At 42.5% G+C, this 18,897-nt stretch overlaps 1 protein-coding gene across 2 annotated transcripts in view; it reads right to left on the bottom strand.

Moving 5' to 3' along the window:
- Positions 1–18,897, bottom strand: part of LOC126175770 (tether containing UBX domain for GLUT4) — a 75,933-nt gene that overhangs the window by 28,554 nt on the left and 28,482 nt on the right. For both annotated transcript variants that reach the window (XM_049922740.1, XM_049922739.1), the window contains exons 3-5: positions 936–1,105; positions 691–850; positions 159–615 (exon numbers count right to left, since the gene is read on the bottom strand). In XM_049922740.1, the coding sequence (XP_049778697.1) occupies positions 159–615; positions 691–850; positions 936–1,105 (787 nt within the window). The remainder of the gene's footprint in view (positions 1–158; positions 616–690; positions 851–935; positions 1,106–18,897) is intronic.

The raw sequence follows: 18,897 nt of genomic DNA, 5'->3' as shown, positions 1-18,897 counted from the left end.
CTTTGGAGATTTCAATCAAAAACTAGTTTCAGTGTTGGATCCTTATCAGTTATTGAAATAAAGTTATAAGGAAATAGTCATCCCATCATTTAAAAACGGAGCATGATGATATGACTTTTGAACGTCATTTCACCAGTTCACAAAGATGAACATCTTACTAGAATAAGTTCTTCTTCAACAGGTTCAGGACCTGGATCTGCACAATGTGTTGTGGTAGGAGCAGCTTCTCTGTCAACAGGAACATCCATCTTCATAGCATCATCTCTATCAATTTTCTTTGTTTTATTTTCAGTACACCTCTGGGAATCAATGAATATGTCCTGATTTTCTTTATTCTCTTCAATTTTAGTAGTAGTCACTTGCTGTACATTGGTTACATCTGTGGAATGCATACACCCTTCCATGTCTGCACTAGTAACATTCCTTACTGCTGATTCAACTGTCTTTGAAGTTTCTTTGTGGGGTTTTAACTCCTTGGGTGATAATTTTAACTGCTCTGGTTGGGATTTAGCAATCTCAGGTGCCTTTTTAGTAACAGGTTCCACAGGTTTGTGTGGTAAAGGAGCTGATACATTGGCTTGATACTGGAGCTCTTCTGGTGCACGTTGAATCAACCTGCAAAATTAAAATGTAGTGACCAGAAAAATATAATTTTGGATGGTAGTGGTTACTGCAATGAAAGATTGTTACCTCAACATGGCTCTACCTCCAGTTATGCCCAGATTTCTTAATGTTGTTTCTCTAAGTTTCTGTACACCCACTACTTCTGAACGCATATATATCACCACAGGATTTGAGCTAATATCTGTTCCTTCTGGACAAAGTTTCTGCACAATGTCCCATAAATTATCTAAAAACAGAGAGTGAAGAGCACAGTGAGTGAAACGCAAACTTCATTAGTCTTTCATCCTAGATTATTGTTGAAACATAATCACCTGTTGGCACAAAACTTCCCATGTTCCTGCTTCCAGACTCAGACTGTAGAGCAACAGTAACTTCAGATTCTTTTCGCTGCTTAGCTATTGGTGCCATTTCCAATTGTGCATTGTTTGGAAGACCAGAAAAACGTATTGCTGAGGTCAGGTCCAAGATATGATTGTGATGTCTGAAGGCACATAATTAAACTAAGGTAATTCTTAATCATTTTGTCAAACTTCAATAACTGTTTTAATCTCTTACAATGAAAAAATGTCCACAATTACTATTCACCATCAAGCACTTACCCACATTGTTTATAAAAGACCAACAGAGACTCAAGAATCAAATGTTTTATTAATAAAAGAGGCCTGAAAAGTCAAATAGAAAATAAAGCTGAATAGTTCACATAGCAAATGTAAATGTTTTTTTCAGAGCAGACACACTCATATTGAAAGATCTACCATTTACATCATGCATTATGGTCTGCAGAGACGATAATATGCACAAAAAACTCTTCCCAATGTCATTTATTTTAAGTTCAATCGTAAAATTGCTATAAAGCTGCAGCTTCCTTATTTTCAAGATAATGAGTATCTTCTAACTGCCAGCAGTCTCATCCACACTGCAACACTCCATCACCCATCCAATTTATGCAGTTATCCTAGTCCATCACTATGAAGCTACTCCCATTCCGCAATGTACAGATCATTCTTCTCATCCATAATCAGCTATGCTGTGATTACTTTGTAACATTTTACATCAGTACAAGTAACTAGACATCCACCACACCTCCAAATTTTGCCTGCGTAACTACAACTCTAGCCCCCCCCCCCCCCCCCCCCCCCTACTGCTGACTATGCTCAACATCATCACATCAGTGACTTTGGCAGCTGCTTCAAAACCCGTGCTAAAATTAATAGCATACTTATTGCAATAGAGAACGGTAAGTCAAACATTGTGACGGTATGCTTTTATATATCACCTGGTTCAGAAGTCAAAGTGGTGGATAGTCGTGTCAGGCATGCAAAATATTTCAATAACAGAATGAGTTGCTATCATCAGGTATGCCATGAAGAGACCAATGTGGTTGCTAAGGGCAGATCCTTTTCCACCATTGTCACAAACCTGTAAATGAACACTCAAAAGAGAGTTCTAAAATCAGCTAACTCACTTCTTTTGTTAAGTAGTCAACATGCTTATGATAAGACCAGGTGGGAAAGACAAACTACACTGACAGAAATGGGAAGTGTTATACCATTAAGCAGCAGTTCAATATTTATTAGACATTGTCGAGATGTTTACCACACAATAGGCATCAATTGATTAAACTTTCATTACATTCAGAACTGAAGTCCATCAACAACATTAGTTGAGCACAAATACACTCAAACTTGTTGTAGCAGGGCACCAAATAGCCTCTGAATGTCATGTTGAGGAATTTCTTGCTGTGCTTGAAACACATGCTATCTAAGTTCATGATGATTACTGGCTGGAGGCTCACATGGACCTGTGTCAACCAATAGTATTCCATACAAGCCTTATGGGCAATGCAGTAGGCCGGATATGGATCCATAGATTCCTAGGAGTTTACGGTGTGAACTGCGGAGTGGTGTCCTGCATTCCAGTTGGAATATGCCATTTGGTACTGGGATCATGAAGGGTTTGAGAACAGGATTTACCATTATTGCCACATACTGGAAAGCATTCTGACTCCTTCAACAATTACATCAATCTTTTTGTCGTATTCAATAGCTCCCCACACCAAGAGTCACAGAATTTAAGAGATATGGACTGAATAATTTCTGCTTCCTGTCACCTTTCACTACAGCTACCCTTCTGGTAGATGTGTGGCTTGTGCTTTCTTACAACCAATGGGCACAGATTTCTATTCAGGGGTCTATAGTTACTGTTATGGTCTTCAGCCACAAGACTAGTTTGCTGCAGCTCTCCACACTAATCTATCCTGTGTAAGCCTCTTAAGCTCTGAATGACTACTGTGCCCTCCATCTATTTGAATCTCCTTAGTGTATCCATGCCTTGATCTCCCTCTACAATTCTTACCCTCCTCATTACACACACACACACACACACACACACACACACACACACACACACACAATTTGGATAGAATCTTTACGTTGGTATGAAACAGATTAATTACGATCTAATCCCATAATTGCCATGGGAATTCATTCCAAATACAAATTAAATAGGGAACAGATATCATTCATCACTCCTGAGAACTTTCCTGTCGTGTGCTGCTTGTATATATGAATGAGATGATATTCATTTACCTAATGCTGTTCTCCAATTTTCATGTATAGCTCTATGCAACATCCGATAACCACGTTACAGCTATGCCAGACAATTTGTCTGGCCTTAGATACTCAGTGATTACCAAGCAAAGCCAGAACAGGTCACTAGTTGGAGTCAGCATACACAAAATACCCCTCATCCAATCTTCCATGTGATGCCCAATGTCAACAGAAAGTGTCAGTTTGTTTCCTATTACAAACAAAATTATTTTTAAATTGTAATTTTACATTCCCATTCAATAGAGCACTCCCAAATTAGTCTAGTACGATACTTGTTTTATCAGTATGTACTAACAGGGACAGCAAAACATGAGGACTTAACAGCAATCAAGCAGCAACACAGTAGTGTTGCGCGTTTGGCGCTAACAACGAGTACGGGAGCCAGGACACAGCTATCGCTGCTGGAGTCCTGATTTTCCTTTGTGTTTTACTGTCCTTGTTAGTACAAACTGATAAAACAGATATCCCACTAGATTAACTTGGGACAGTTCTATCTACTTTGAAAATAATTTTGTTCGTAACAGGAAACAAACTGATGCTTTCTGCTGACAATGGGCATCACACGAATGACATGATGTGCACTATTCTTTGGGCTGACTCCAGTTACACAATGAAAAAACAAAATTGCAAATATCTGCTGAAATGCTAGTGAAAATGCACCTTACGACTCTTAGGAGAGACCCCTTGTATAAACTGAAGTCCCCCGCCACCGTTCTCTCTGTACGTTTCGACTAATCACAGAAACTACTGCTGGCATTTTGATGTGGTTTTCACTAATAGATAGACTGCTTTATAAAGAAATCTTGTGTATGTAGCTCACAAATATATCAAGCGAACTGACTGAACTATAGTGAATTAAAGTCTCCCCCCCCCCCCCCCCCCACTGCCATCTAGCCATAGGTCATTCCATATCTGAGTGAGCAGAGATGTTATTTGCACCCATAAGTCTGCACCTGGGAGCAGTAAAGCAAATGGGGCCAAGTAATCACTCTAGCCAGTCAGTCAGTCTGTTCATTCCCTGGGATACCCAACCAATATGACTTGGAGGGAGCCCACAGAAAGACAACCAAGCAGTCAATATGATTAAGTTCAGTGAGAAGGTGATGAATAACAGAGACCACAGGCTGACAAGATGAACATTGTTCCATGGTCTGAAGACTTCTCATTGAGTCACTGTGTATTAAAACACAGCTAAGGGAGGTCCATTCAATTAAGTGGAGGGCTCTGTCAATGCTTGTCAGCTCCACTAAAAAAATACTACTTTTCCCTGGCAACAAACATTGCTCCTGACTGGCAGGAGATGTAAAAGCATGTTCTGTCTTATCCACACATTTAGTGCCGTCAGTGTAAAAATTGGTAGTACCCTGAAACTCCTGAAGAACTGAATATAACAAATGCCAAAAGGGGCAGGGGTGAGGGTTGCATGTGAAAAGAAGGTGGGCAAATTTGAGGGAGGAGAAGCACAGATCCAGAGAGAGGGCTGAGAGGCAATGTATCAGGAGGTAGATGCCCACGGTATGCAAAAAGACTGGGATATGTTGGATGATCAGGGAATTGCACAGGAGACAAAGAGTTGGTATCGATGGAACTGAAGGGGTAAGATCCGTGCTTCAGCAAGGAGACTGTCCTTGGGACTAGTCCGGAAGGTGCCAGTTGCCAGAAAAACTACACAATGTTGTAATGGGTCCAACAATTTCATATCCAAAGGCTCCACAAAGTCATAAACCTGCCACCCACAGTATAGTCAGGACAAGATCAGGGTCGGGGTAAATACAAAGAAGAGTAGGCTGATCCACACCCCCATGAGGTGTGTGCATGGAAGCAGAATGCATTAAGCTTCTGCATGTTACTACAGGGTACGTCAAAAAATGTATACATGCTCTGCACTGTCATACAAAATTTATTTCCTGTTCTACATAGTTCAGCTTCTGGGCAAAAGTAATGTTATATTGGTTCAACAGATGGCAGCAGAATTGTCACTCTTGCTGTGCAATCCAGTTAGTGACAAGGGTGTAACCTCGACATGGCGGATGTATGTTTGAGCTTTGAAGTGTCGAAGTAAGTGATTAAATGGTATAAGAAGTTTCAGAATGTCATTATGGTTCAAAGACAGTGGAGAAGTGAGTATGGTATAGCAGCACCTTCAAAGTTAACAATGACATGTCTATGAGACAAATTCAAAGTTCACGGAACAATGTGTAATGTACACAAAAAGTGGCACATGAGAGTATTGTTAAGTGTTAGTTGTGTGCTACACATTCTGAAGAAAGGCATGTTTCACGGGTACATCCCAACACTTGTGCAACATCTCAATGACAACGTATCAGACTGAAGGTTAGATTGTTCGGAATGGATTCAGGAGATGTAATAAGTGAACCGGGATTTATGGGTAGCACAATTTACTCAGATTAAGCCCAATTTACATTTAATGGAATTGTCAATATGGCACAATTATGTATACTGGGCTAAAGATAATCCTCACATAACAGGTGAAAAGGCTGTGAATTGTTCTGGTGTGAATGGGTGGTGTGGTTTGTTTGCAAGGGGGCTAATTGAGCCTTTCCAATTTGAAGTCAATGTAGCTGGAGAAAAGTATCTACCACCACTTGCTGATTCCATATTTCCTGCTATACATGAGTTATAAGATAATGACAAATTTTGATACCAACAAGATGGAGCCTCACCATGTTGTCATAGGGGCATACATGTATCAAAATTTGACAGGCCAGTGCATAGGATGCAGGGGGGCGAACTAAGTTTCCTCCATACTCTCCAGACCCTACGCTGCTCGATTTCTTCTTATGGGACAAAGATTAGATGTGCACACAAGAACCACATAACCTGAACATACTTTGGAGTGAGATTCAAGCAGTTTGTGCAGAAATCACATTGGACACTTTGATATGATGTACGGAATCAATGGTGACTCATGCTCAGAAATGTATTGATTCTGAAGATCACCATTCTGGAAATCAATCAGAAAGAAAGTACATTAACTTTTCAAACTTGCCTTTAATCTTTCCATTCCCAGAAATTTAACCTTGTAGAATGGGAAATAAATTTCCTGTGACAGTTCAAAGTGTGTATACACTTGTTTGAGGCACCCTGTAGCCAGCTTTTTATCAAAAATAAAGCTCAAAAAACAGGACTGTGCTACAACTCTGAAGTATTGGGTACTCAAGTAGAGCTCTGGGTCAAGATGAACTACGGTACGTCGACAGAAATGGATGACCTGTATTTTTTCAGGAGAGATCTGGAAACTGCGGAAAGGGACTGATAGCAGTCTTACAGGACCCAGCAGACCCAATGGAGCATGACTACTGAGCCACACCTCAAGTGGCTCAGGACTATGAGCACCCTCTGCTGTCACAATATAGGACAGCCGGCAGCAGTCCCTCAACACACTTGCAGTTGGAGTCTCTTTGCTATTACACCATTGTCCATGTTTAGAACAGCAAGCTTCACCCTTGTTCATATTGAGAACTGGGCTCTATTTCTTGTTGCATTATTTGTAATGAGTCTTCATACTCTTGAAGAAATACAAGTTAAGTAAATCTTCTGTTTGCTGTGCTAACTTGCTCACTTACCATTTCTGCTCCTGTCCAACTTCCCTACGAAGAAATCTGCTGCATCACTCTGTAGCCTCTCCTTACCATTGTGTACAAAGTTGTACACGATCATTATTGTAGACCACTTGCAACCCTTCATGCTTAATGTCTTCCCTGATGGCACTGGCACCTTTCAGGAGTATGATTAACTCCCACTGATGTCTCAGCCAACAAATTCACCTATCTGAACATGATACTATCAGGAGCTAGTTCTGCACCCACAAACCACCAGCCCATGATTTACAGCAATTGTGTGGCCTGTGAGTAGAAGTCTCGTGCTACACAAGGTCACTGCTGTAGTGAATTCCAAAGATGAAGCAACATGCTGTTAAATTAGTGGTCATAACGTCTTGGCTGGTCATTGTATACGGTAAATTGTGCTGAGGATTACCCCTTGAAGGGGACCCTGTGCTATTCTGCCTGGATCCACCATCTCATTGCTTGGCCAATGAGTGTGTTGCAGCCCATACATACCTGTGACAAAGGTACAGGTAGATCCCATTACATGCAGATTCATTACACACATTTTCACACATACACGAATTTAGTTTTAAGTCCACTGCTGCCATGTGTTAACAGTACACAAATGCCAAACTGTGTTAATGCATCTCAATACACATCTTCGGTCATGTTTGTGGATACATGACTCATCAGTACAGGTCAACAGAGCTGTGAAGTTGCACTTGACCACGTCTATATCTAAAAATTTTAGTAAAATGAAATTTAGTGAGCCTGTCAAACAAAAGAAGTATGTATGAAGGTGGTATTCGTTAGAAACAAAGTGATTACTTTGGATTGCTATGAGAAAAGTGGGTGCATTGTTGACATTCAGCATGCTTTGCGACTTAGTGAACCCACTGTGACAACTGTTTGTTACAATGCAGAATCATTTCGAAAATCTTCCTACTGTTAAACTGACTTCAGTATGAGTTAAGTGACAATCTCACACGGAGGCAATGGAAAGAATGGAAAGAAAAATGTTAAGCCATTGGACTGAGCACCACGACCAATAGCACATGCCTCTCTCTGGAGCTGCAACTCAAGCTAAACCCAAGAGCTTGTATGCAGTTTTCATAAAAGAAGAGGATGATCCAGCACCTTTCTTGGCCAGCTCTGGTTGGTTTGTGCACTTCAAGCATAGTTTTGGCTTTCACAATAATATAATGACATGAGAGGCAGCTGCAGCAGATGTTGGGGGCTGAAGAATTAGAAAGAGGTTTAAATGAATTGTGACAGAAAAATGCTACACTGCAAAGCATATTTTCAACCTTGATGAAATGGGCTTATTTTAGAAACAAGTGCCAAGCCATACAATCGTTTCTACTGAAGAAAAAACAGCACCTGGATTTAAGGCTGCCAAGGACTGATGCACCCTTCTTTTCTGAGGAAATGTTGTGGCACAGTGCAAATTAAAACCCCCTTTTAATCTACCAATCTCAGAATCCTAGGGCACTAAAGAGTTGTGACGAGCAGGCTGAGTGTTCATTGGAGATGGAATTATTGTGCGTTTCAGTGTTAAATTAGTATGTGTATAAATTTCACATCAAAATGTGTTTCACTAAAATGATGATAGTTATTTTTGGTAAAAATACTAAGAAACACTGCAACTTGAAATGTGAGTAGGTGAGAACCTAACCCTGTATTTTACACATAAAATGACTCAATTTACGCAAATTCTGTATGTGCGATGACTGTGCAGAATGTAACAATCACATATAACAAGATTTGCCTGTATCAGGTACTCCAGAATGTTAAGCATATGTTAAGCGACTTTTACACTGTTGTACACAGATGAGATGTGGAGACTATATTGAGAAGGCTGCCCAGAGACAACAGGAACATGATAATATTTGTTAATACTGTGCTACTGTCATATGCTCTCCAACCTTTTCTGATGACACTGTGTGTGTTTGGCAGTAAGTAATTGTGTTCTAGCCATTATTCCTTTTGTGCCTGAACAATACATTCTAGAGTTTTTTTCTAACAAATGAGTTTGGTGCAGTTAGCCTATAGCCTGGCAGTACTCTGTTCTTTTCCTTGATTTAGTATGGGCACAATGATTTGTAAAACCCATATCACCAGGAGCAATTCATAGGCCACATTCATTCAATAGATAATTCATAGGCGTTGTAATGGGTTTGATGACAAATATGTGAACACAGGTTAAAAAATGTTGTCAATCAAAGAAAGGTAGAGAGTTTTTCATTGCCAGTTACAGTTCCCTCATGGTAATGAGTGTGTGTTTAGAGAGTAATTTTTGACAGTGAGGTTGAATTAAATTTCTGTAGGCTTCACAGATGATGAAGTGATTATGTGCACAAAGTCCACCGTACAGCCTGTGACTGTCTATCCAATGTTTTGAGTGCATTTTCTGTTTATAGCGCTCCTGATTTTCTGCCATATGTCCATCATGTCAGCACTGACCATCAGTGGGGCACAGAATTACTTCCAAGCTTCAGTTTTGCATAGTTTAAAGATCTGCTTCACTCTAGTGCTGACATATTTGAATTTGAGACACTTTTTTTCTTTGAACTGTTGTCAAAATACTCTTAATTCTGCCCCCTTTAAATCAATAGCCCAAAAGCATTCCAGGTTGCACAGTATCATAAGCAGTTAATTTTGGGAATGGCAAACAGTGTTCCTTGGAATGGTCATTGAAGCTCTTTTCTAAAACATGACCACCGAGCAAAGTAGCACAGCAGTTAGCACACTGGACTCTCATTTGGGAGGATGAGAGTTCAAACCAGTGTCTAGCCATCCTGATTTAGATTTTCCATGATTTCCCAAAATCGTTCCAGGCAAATACCAGGATGGCCCTTTGAAAGGGCACAATACATTTCCTTCCCCACCCTTGACACAATCTGAGCCTGTGCTCCATCTCTAATGACCTCGATGTCAACAGGACATCAGACCTAATCTTCCTTCCTTTTTCCAACACGACCATGAACCAGGCAAGGAGGAATACTGACAGTCTCCTCTTTTAGCTGTGTCAAATACTGGTTCTCAGTCTTTTCTGTCATATTTCAATATGCTTGAACAAACCATCTGAAATGGAGGAAATTAATTTGCTGCCAAATTCATCGTAATCATATGTGGGGAAGTGTTCACCGATTTAATTGGTACACCTAATATCAGGAGCATTACAAGACTCAACTGTATAAGAAGCACTACATTCAGTATTGCTGATTCCACTCTTGCATTGTTTGCTGCCATGTCCAAAGTAGAGGCAACTAAAGCACTGTCTCATGCAACAGACGTATGGTGCCATCTGGCATCATATTTACACTATGGCCATTAAAATGGCTACACCACGTAGGTGACGTGCTACAGATGTGAAATTTAACCGACAGGAAGATGATGCTGTGATATGCAAATTATTAGCTTTTCAGAGCATTCACACAAGGTTGGCGCCGGTGGCAACACCTACAATGTGCTGCCATGAGGAAAGTTTCCAACCGATTTCTCATACACAAACAGCAGTTGACCGGCGTTGCCTGGTGAAACGCTGTTGTGATGCCTCGTGTAAGGAGGAGAAATGCGTACCATCACGTTTCTGACTTTGATAAAGCTCGGATTGTAGCCTAGCACAATTGTGGTTTATCGTATCGCGACATTGCTGCTCGCATTGGTCGAGATCCAATGATTGTTAGCAGAATATGGAATCGGTGGGTTCAGGAGGGTAATACGGAATGCCGTGCTGGAGCCCAATGGCCTCGTATCACTATCAGTCGAGATGACAGGCATCTTATCCGCATGGCTGTAACGGATCATGCAGCCACGTCTCGATCCACGAGTCAACAGATGTGGACGTTTGCAAGACAACAACCATTTGTACATTTGTACGAACAGTTTGACGATGTTTGCAGCAGCATGGACTATCAGCTCGGAGACCATGGCTGTGGTTACATAATTTTTTCGAATGAATCCAGGTTCTGTTTACAGCACCATGATGGGCGCATCCGTGTTTGGCGACAGTGCGCTGAACGCACATCAGAAGCATGTATTCGTCATCGCCATACTGGTGTATCACCCAGCGTGACGGTATAGGGTACCATTGGTTACACGTCTCTGTCGCCTCTTGTTCACACTGACGGCATTTTGTACAATGTGCATTACATTTCACATGTGTTACGACCCGTGGCTCTACCTTTCATTCGATCCCTGCGAAACCATACATTTCAGCAGGATAATGCATGACCGCATGTTGCAGGTCCTGTACGGGTCTTTCTGGATACAGAAAATGTTCGACTGCTGCCCTGGCCAGCATATTCTACAGATTTCTCACCAATTGAAAATGTCTGGTCAATGGTGGCCGAGCAACTGGCTCGTCACAATACACCAGTCACTACTCTTGATGAACTGTGGTATCGTGTTGAAGCTGCATGGGCAGCTGTACCTCTACACACCATCCAAGTTCTATTTAACTCAATGCCCAGACGTATCAAGGCCGTTATTACGGCCAGAGGTAGTTGTTCTTTGTACTGATTTCTCAGGATCTATGCACCCAAATTGCGTGAAAATGTAATCACGTGTCAGTTCTAGTATAATATATTTATCCAATGAATACCTGTTTATCATCTGCATTTCTTCTTGGTGCAGCAATTTTAATGGCCGGTAGTGTAGTAAATAATAACAACACTTAGTAACTCTAAAAATCAGACATCAGTAACATCTCAACAAATATGATGAGCTGCTAATGACGAACACTTAGCACATAGTAACATCAATCTTTGGATAGGACTAACAGTGCAAAGTCACATAATCTCTTTAACTTTAAGTGAGCTGGCTAGCAGACTATGCTTTGGTATGAAGTGTGCGCCCCCCCTCCCCTCCTCCCCCCCCCCCCCCCCACACACACACACACACTCTTCTCCAATCAACCAAAATAATTAAATGCTATAGAACACTCATTGCTTGGCAACTGAATGTGTATAATAACTATTCACTCAGCAAAACAGATCAACAGTGGATGTACAAGTATGTTCTAGTTAGCACAAATTATCATTCTCTCTTAAAAATAGGTGTGTATCATCATCAAACAGAAAGCCATAAATACAGACTCACAAAACATGAGTAAGAGACTCTACTATATGATGAAATAAAAAGAAGTAGGTATTGCCCACAGAAAATAAGGCAGTTCTATTTTTTTTTTTTTTTTGATAATGTTTCGTCATTTCTACTGATGGATCAGATTTGATTGAAAACTAACTTTTGACAACATTCTCTGCCAAAAATAACACAAGAAGAAGTATAAGAAACATTTACTGGTTGATTGGTTTGTGGTATTGAAGGGACCCAACTAATAGGGCCATCCATCCCTTTTTCCACGAACTTGAAACACCCACAAAGAATAGGAACAAACAATGGAGATGACAAGAGACGACACAGGACAAGAAAAACACAGAAAGAGACCAGAAAACAGGAATTAAAATCAAAACAAGTGTGACAGTGGTTGGCCGACCATAGAAACAAAAAAGGAAAAGCCAACCACCAAGAAACACACTAAAAACCCCAGTCTTAAATCGTAGGCCAAAGGCCAGACTCAACACAAAAAAGGACAAACACTTAGATCAAGCAATAAAAACCCCCTGCATGAATAAAACCCAAAACTAAATCTGCCATCGCAACATCATCTGATAAAAGTGCAGGAAGCGTATCAGGCAGCGCAAACGTCTGCCTGAGCGGAGTTAAAAGTGGGCAGTCCAACAAGATGTAGACCACCGCCAAAGCTGACCCGCAGTGACATAAAGGTGGGTCCTCGCAGCGCAATAAATAGCTGTGTGTTATCCAGGTGTGGCCAATGCGCAGCCGGCAGAGGACAACAGAGTCCTTGCGAGAGACCCGCAAGAAGGAGCGCCACGCACTGGTAGCCTCCTTGATGGCCTGAAGTTTGTTGGGTGAAGGAAGGGTGCACCATTCTTCACCCCAGGTGCAAGGTACCTTCTGCCGCAAAACTGACCTGAGGTCACTCTCCGAAAGGCCAATCTCCAAGACTGGTGCACCGACAGCCTGTTTGGCTAGTGTGTCAACACATTCATTTCCCAGAATGCCTACATGACCCAGAGTCCACACAAAGACCACAGAACGGCCACAACGGGCAAGAGTATGGAGGGACTCCTGGATAGCCACCACCAGACGAGAGCAAGGGAAACACTAGTTGATAGCTCTTAAGCCGCTCAGGGAGTCACTACAGATAACGAAGGACTCGCCTGAACAGGAGCAGATATACTCTAGGGCACGAGAGATGGTGACCAGCTCGGCAGCGAAAACACTGCAGCCAGCCAGCAATGAGTGTTGTTTACAATAGTCCCCTAGAGTAAGAGCATAACCGACATGACCAGCAACCATTGAACCGTCAGTGTAGACAACGTCAGAGCCTTGAAATGCGGCAAGGGTTGAAATAAAGTGGTGGCGGAGGGCCTCAGGAGGGACTGAGTCCTTTGAGCCCTATGCCAAATCGAGCCGAAGGCATGGGCGGGGTACACACCACGGGGGTATAAGCAGAGGGGTCCAGAAAAGAGGTGGAAGAGGGAAAACCTCAAGCCCAGAGAGAAGAGCTCCGACACGAACTGTAATAGTACACCCTGACCAGGGCCACCATTCCGGAAGATGGACAACCGACTGAGGGAACAGGAGACGATAATTGGAAGTACCCGTGGTCTAGGGGTAGCGTCTTTGATTCATAATCAAAATGTCTTCGGTCCCGGGTTCGATCCCCGCCACTGCCTAAATTTTGATAAATAATCAGCATTGGCGGCCGAAGACTTCCGGTATAAGAAGTCAGCCTCATTCTGCCAACGGCCTTGTCAAAGAGGGTGGAGGAGCGGATAGAGGTTCAGGGCACTCTCCTGTCCTAGGGGTGGGAAATTGCCCCTAATGGCGGAAAAATCAGCAATGATCAACGACATGAGGATGCAGAAGGCAATGGAAACCACTGCATTAAAGACACGTAACGTGTATCCACAGGACATGTGGCCTGTAATTGAAGTGTCATGATGATCTCTCCATTGGCAAAAGATTCCCGAATAGTCCCCCATTCGGATCTCCAGGAGGGGACTCCCAAGGGGGAGATTACCATGAGAAAAAGATTGAATAATCTACAAAAGGATAATGTTCTACGAGTCGGGGCGTGGAATGTCAGAAGCTTGAACGTGGTAGGGAAACTAGAAAATCTGAAAAGGGAAATGCAAAGGCTCAATCTAGATATAGTAGGGGTCAGTGAAGTGAAGTGGAAGGAAGACAAGGATTTCTGATCAGATGAGTATCGGGTAATATCAACAGCAGCAGAAAATGGTATAACAGGTGTAGGATTCGTTATGAATAGGAAGGTAGGGCAGAGGGTGTGTTACTGTGAACAGTTTAGTGACCGGGTTGTTCTAATCAGAATCAACAGCAGACCGACAACGATAGTTCAGGTATATATGCCGATGTCGCAAGCTGAAGATGAACAGATAGAGAAAGTGTATGAGGATATTTAAAGGGTAATGCAGTATGTAAAGGGGGACAAAAATCTAATAGCCATGGGCGACTGGAATACAGTTGTAGGGGAAGGAGTAGAAGAAAAGGTTACAGGAGAATATGGGCTTGGGACAAGGAATGAAAGAGGAGAAAGACTAATTGAGTTCTGTAACAAGTTTCAGCTAGTAATAGCGAATACCCTGTTCAAGAATCACAAGAGGAGGAGGTATACTTGGAAAAGGCCGGGAGATACAGGAAGATTTCCATTAGATTACATCATGGTCAGACAGAGATTCTGAAATCAGATACTGGATTGTTAGGCGTACCCAGGAGCAGATATAGACTCAGATCACAATATAGTAGTGATGAAGATTAGGCTGAAGTTCAAGACATTAGTCAGGAAGAATCAATACGCAAAGAAGTGGGATACGGAAGTACTAAGGAATGACGAGATAGTTTGAAGTTCTCTAATGCTATAGATACAGCAATAAGGAATAGCGCAGTAGGCAGTACAGTTGAAGAGGAATGGACATCTCTAAAAAGGGCCATCACAGAAGTTGGGAAGGAAAACATAGGTACAAAGAAGGTAGCTGCGAAGAAACCATGGGTAACAGAAGAAATACTTCAGTTGATTGATGAAAGGAGGAAGTACAAACATGTTCCGGGAAAATCAGGAATACAGAAATACAAGTCGCTGAGGAATGAAATAAATAAGAAGTGCAGGGAAGGTAAGACAAAATGGCTGCAGGAAAAATGTGAAGACATCGAAAAAGATATGATTGTCGGAAGGACAGACTCAGCATACAGGAAAGCCAAAACAACCTTTGGTGACATTAAAAACAACGGTGGTAACATTAAGAGTGCAACGGGAATTCCACTGTTAAATGCAGAGGAGAGAGCAGATAGGTGGAAAGAACACATTGAAAGCCTCTATGAGGGTGAAGATTTGTCTGATGTGATAGAAGAAGAAACAGGAGTCGATTTAGAAGAGATAGGGGATTCAGTATTATAATCGAAATTTAAAAGAGCTTTGGAGGACTTACGGTCAAATAAGGCAGAATGGATAGATAACATTCCATCAGAATTTCTAAAATCATTGGGGGAAGTGGCAACAAAACGACTATTCACGTTGGTGTGTAGAATATATGAGTCTGGCGATATACCATCTGACTTTCGGAAAAGCATCATCCACACAATTCCGAAGACGGCAAGAGCTGACAAATGCGAGAATTATCGCACAATCAGCTTAACAGTTCATGCATCGAAGCTGCTTACAAGAATAATATACAGAAGAATGGAAAAGAAAATTGAGAATGCGCTAGGTGACGATCAGTTTGGCTTTAGGAAAAGTAAAGGGACGAGAGAGGCAATTCTGATGTTATGGCTAATAATGGAAGCAAGGCTAAAGAAAAATCAAGACACTTTCACTTTCATAGGATTTGTCGACCTGGAAAAAGCATTCGACAATATAATATGGTGTGAGCTGTTTGAGATTCTGAAAAAAGTAGAGGTAAGCTATAGGGAGAGACAGGTCATATACAATATGTACAACAACCAAGAGGGAATAATAAGAGAGGACGATCAAGAATGAAGTGCTCGTATTAAGAAGGGTGTAAGACAAGGCTGTAGCCTTTCACCCCTACTCTTCAATCTGTACATCGAGGAAGCAATGATGAAAATAAAAGAAAGGTTCAGGAGTGGAATTAAAATACAAGGTGAAAGGATATCAATGATACGATTCGCTGATGACATTGCTATCCTGAGTGAAAGTGAAGAAGAATTAAATGATCTGCTGAACGGAATGAACAGTCTAATGAGTACACAGTATGGTTTGAGAGTAAATCGGAGAAAGACGAAGGTAATGAGAAGTAGTAGAAATGAGAACAGCGAGAAACTTAACATCAGGATTGATGGTCACAGAGTCAATGAAGTTAAGGAATTCTGCTACCTAGGCAGTAAAATAACCAATGACAGACGGAGCAAGGAGGACATCAAAAGCAGACTCGCTATGGCAAAAAAGGCATTTCTGGCCAAGAGAAGTCTACTAATATCAAATACTGGCCTTAATTTGAGGAAGAAATTTCTGAGGATGTACATCTGGAGTACAGCGTTGTATGATAGTGAAACATGGACTGTGGGAAAACCGGAACAGAAGAGAATCGAAGCATTTGAGATGTGGTGCTATAGACGAATGTTGAAAATTAGGTGGACTGATAAGGTATGGAATGAGGTGGTTCTACGCAGAATCAAAGAGGAAAGGAATATGTGGAAAACACTGATAAGGAGAAGGGACAGGATGATAGGACATCTGCTAAGACATGAGGGAATGACTTCCATGGTACTAGAGGGAGCTGTAGAGGGCAAAAACTGTAGAGGAAGACAGAGATTGGAATACGTCAAGCAAATAATTGAGGACATAGGTTGCAAGTGCTACTCTGAGATGAAGAGGTTAGCACAGGAAAGGAATTCGTGGTGGGCCGCATCAAACCAGTCAGTAGACTGAAAAAAAAAAAAAAAAAAAAAAAAAAAGAAAAAGAATGGAATGCCCGGGCAAGCTACAAACATGTGGTGTAGTATAAACGGCCAGTAATAGTTGGCGCTGGAACCGCAATGGAGGGACACCTGCCTCCACAAGTATGCTGTTGACAGGGCTTGTCTGGCAAGCTCCAGAGGCGAATCGGATTCCACTGTGAAGGATGGGGTCAAGCAACTGCAAAGCGGAAGGTGATGCCGAAATGTAAGTCAGGCTCCCATAATCTAGACGGGACTGAATTAATGCCTGGTACAGCCATAGAAGGGTAGACCGATAGGCACCCCAGTTGGTGTGACTCAAGTAACGAAGAGCTTTAAGATGCCACCAGCACGTCTGTTTAAGCTGCCGAATATGAGGGAACCATGTCAAGCGATTATCGAAAACCAATCCCAAAAACCGATGCATCTTCAACACAGCAAGAGGTTAGCCGTTAAGATAAAGCCATGGCTCAGGGTGAACAGTGCGTCGCCAGCAGAAATGCATAACGCAGGTCTTGGCAGCCGAAAACTGGAAGTCATGCGCTACAGCCCAAGACTGCGCCTTGCGAATAACACTCTGCTGCTGCCATTCAGCAGCTGCAATGCCAGTGGAGCTAAAGTATAGGCAGAAGTCGTCAGCACACAAGGACGTTCCCAGCGCAGCATCGAGCCCATTAATTGCAATTAAAAAGAGGCAGACACTTAAGACAGATCCTTGTGGTACCCCCTTCTCCTGGACTTGGAAGGAACTATGGGAGGCCGCAACTTGCATGCAGAAGATACGAAGAGACAGAAAATTTTGTATGAAAATTGGGAGTGGACCCTGAAGACCCCAAACATAAAGCGTAAAGAGGATGTGATGTCGCCATGTCGTATCGTATGCCTTCTGCATGTCAAAAAAGACACGACCAGATGCTGACGGCAGGCAAAGGCCGTATGGATGGCAGACTCCAGGCACACCAGATTATCGGCGGCAGAGCGGCCCTTAAGGAACCCAACCTGAGACAGAACCAGAAGGCCCCGAGACTCAAGTAGCCAACTCAACTTCCAGCTCACCATGCGTTCGAGCAACTTGCAAAGAATGTTGGTGAGGCTCTTGGGGGGGGTAGCTGTCCACTTCCAGTGGGTTCTTGACAGTTTTCAACATGGGGATTATGACACTTTCCCGCTATTACAACGGGAACTCACCCTCAATCCAGATACGATTGAAAAGTTCTAGGTGGTGTCGCTATCAGTCCACCGAGAGTTTTTTTTTTTTTTTTTTTTTTTTTGTGGTTGTAGGGCGCAAAACTGCTATGGTCATTAGCGCCCGGTCCGGGACTTAAGAAACAGTAAAAAACCGAAAATCGAACCCAGCAGCAATGGGAACGAAAGTCATAAAATTGGAGAAACTAAAAACAGAAGGAAGGCTTAAAAAGCCTCTACAGAAGGGGTTGGTTGTCCCCAAAAAAAGCTTCAAATGACTGACGTCATTTCACTGGCACTAATAAACGCGAGAACGCGATCGGCTGAGCGCGTGTCATCTGCTAAAATCGACGATATATCAGGCGACAGCTGTAGATTTGAGTGTAACGGATTAAAATAGGGGCACTCAATTAAAAGGTGTCTTACCGTCCACAGCTGAGAGCAGTGGGGACAGAGTGGGGGAGGATCGCTGCTTAAAAGATGTCGATGGCTAAAAAGACAGTGCCCTATCCGGAGTCTAGTTAAAATTACCTCCTCCCGACGACGTGTTCGGGAGGAAGAGGTCCAAGCACAAGGAAGAGCTTTCACGTCCCGCAATTTATTATGGGGAAGTGTCGACCAATGTGCGTGCCATAATAGAACAACACGACGACATAAAACGCTACGTAGATCGGCGACAGGAATCGAGTGAATAGCTGGCCGGAGAAGAGAGACTGCAGCCTTGGCCGCAATATCGGCCGCCTCATTTCCACAGATACCAATGTGTCCCGGGAGCCAGAGGAACGCCACCGAGACGCCCCCCAGGTGGAGCAAGTGCAGACAGTCCTGAATCCAGTGGACCAGAGGGTGCACAGGGTAAAGAGCTTGGAGACTGAGGAGAGAGCTGAGAGAATCTGAGCAGA

The sequence above is a fragment of the Schistocerca cancellata genome, chromosome 3 (genome assembly GCF_023864275.1).
Source record: "Schistocerca cancellata isolate TAMUIC-IGC-003103 chromosome 3, iqSchCanc2.1, whole genome shotgun sequence".
In the NCBI taxonomy this organism is placed as follows: Eukaryota; Metazoa; Arthropoda; class Insecta; order Orthoptera; family Acrididae; genus Schistocerca; species Schistocerca cancellata.
This window is presented reverse-complemented; position numbering and strand designations above follow the sequence as displayed.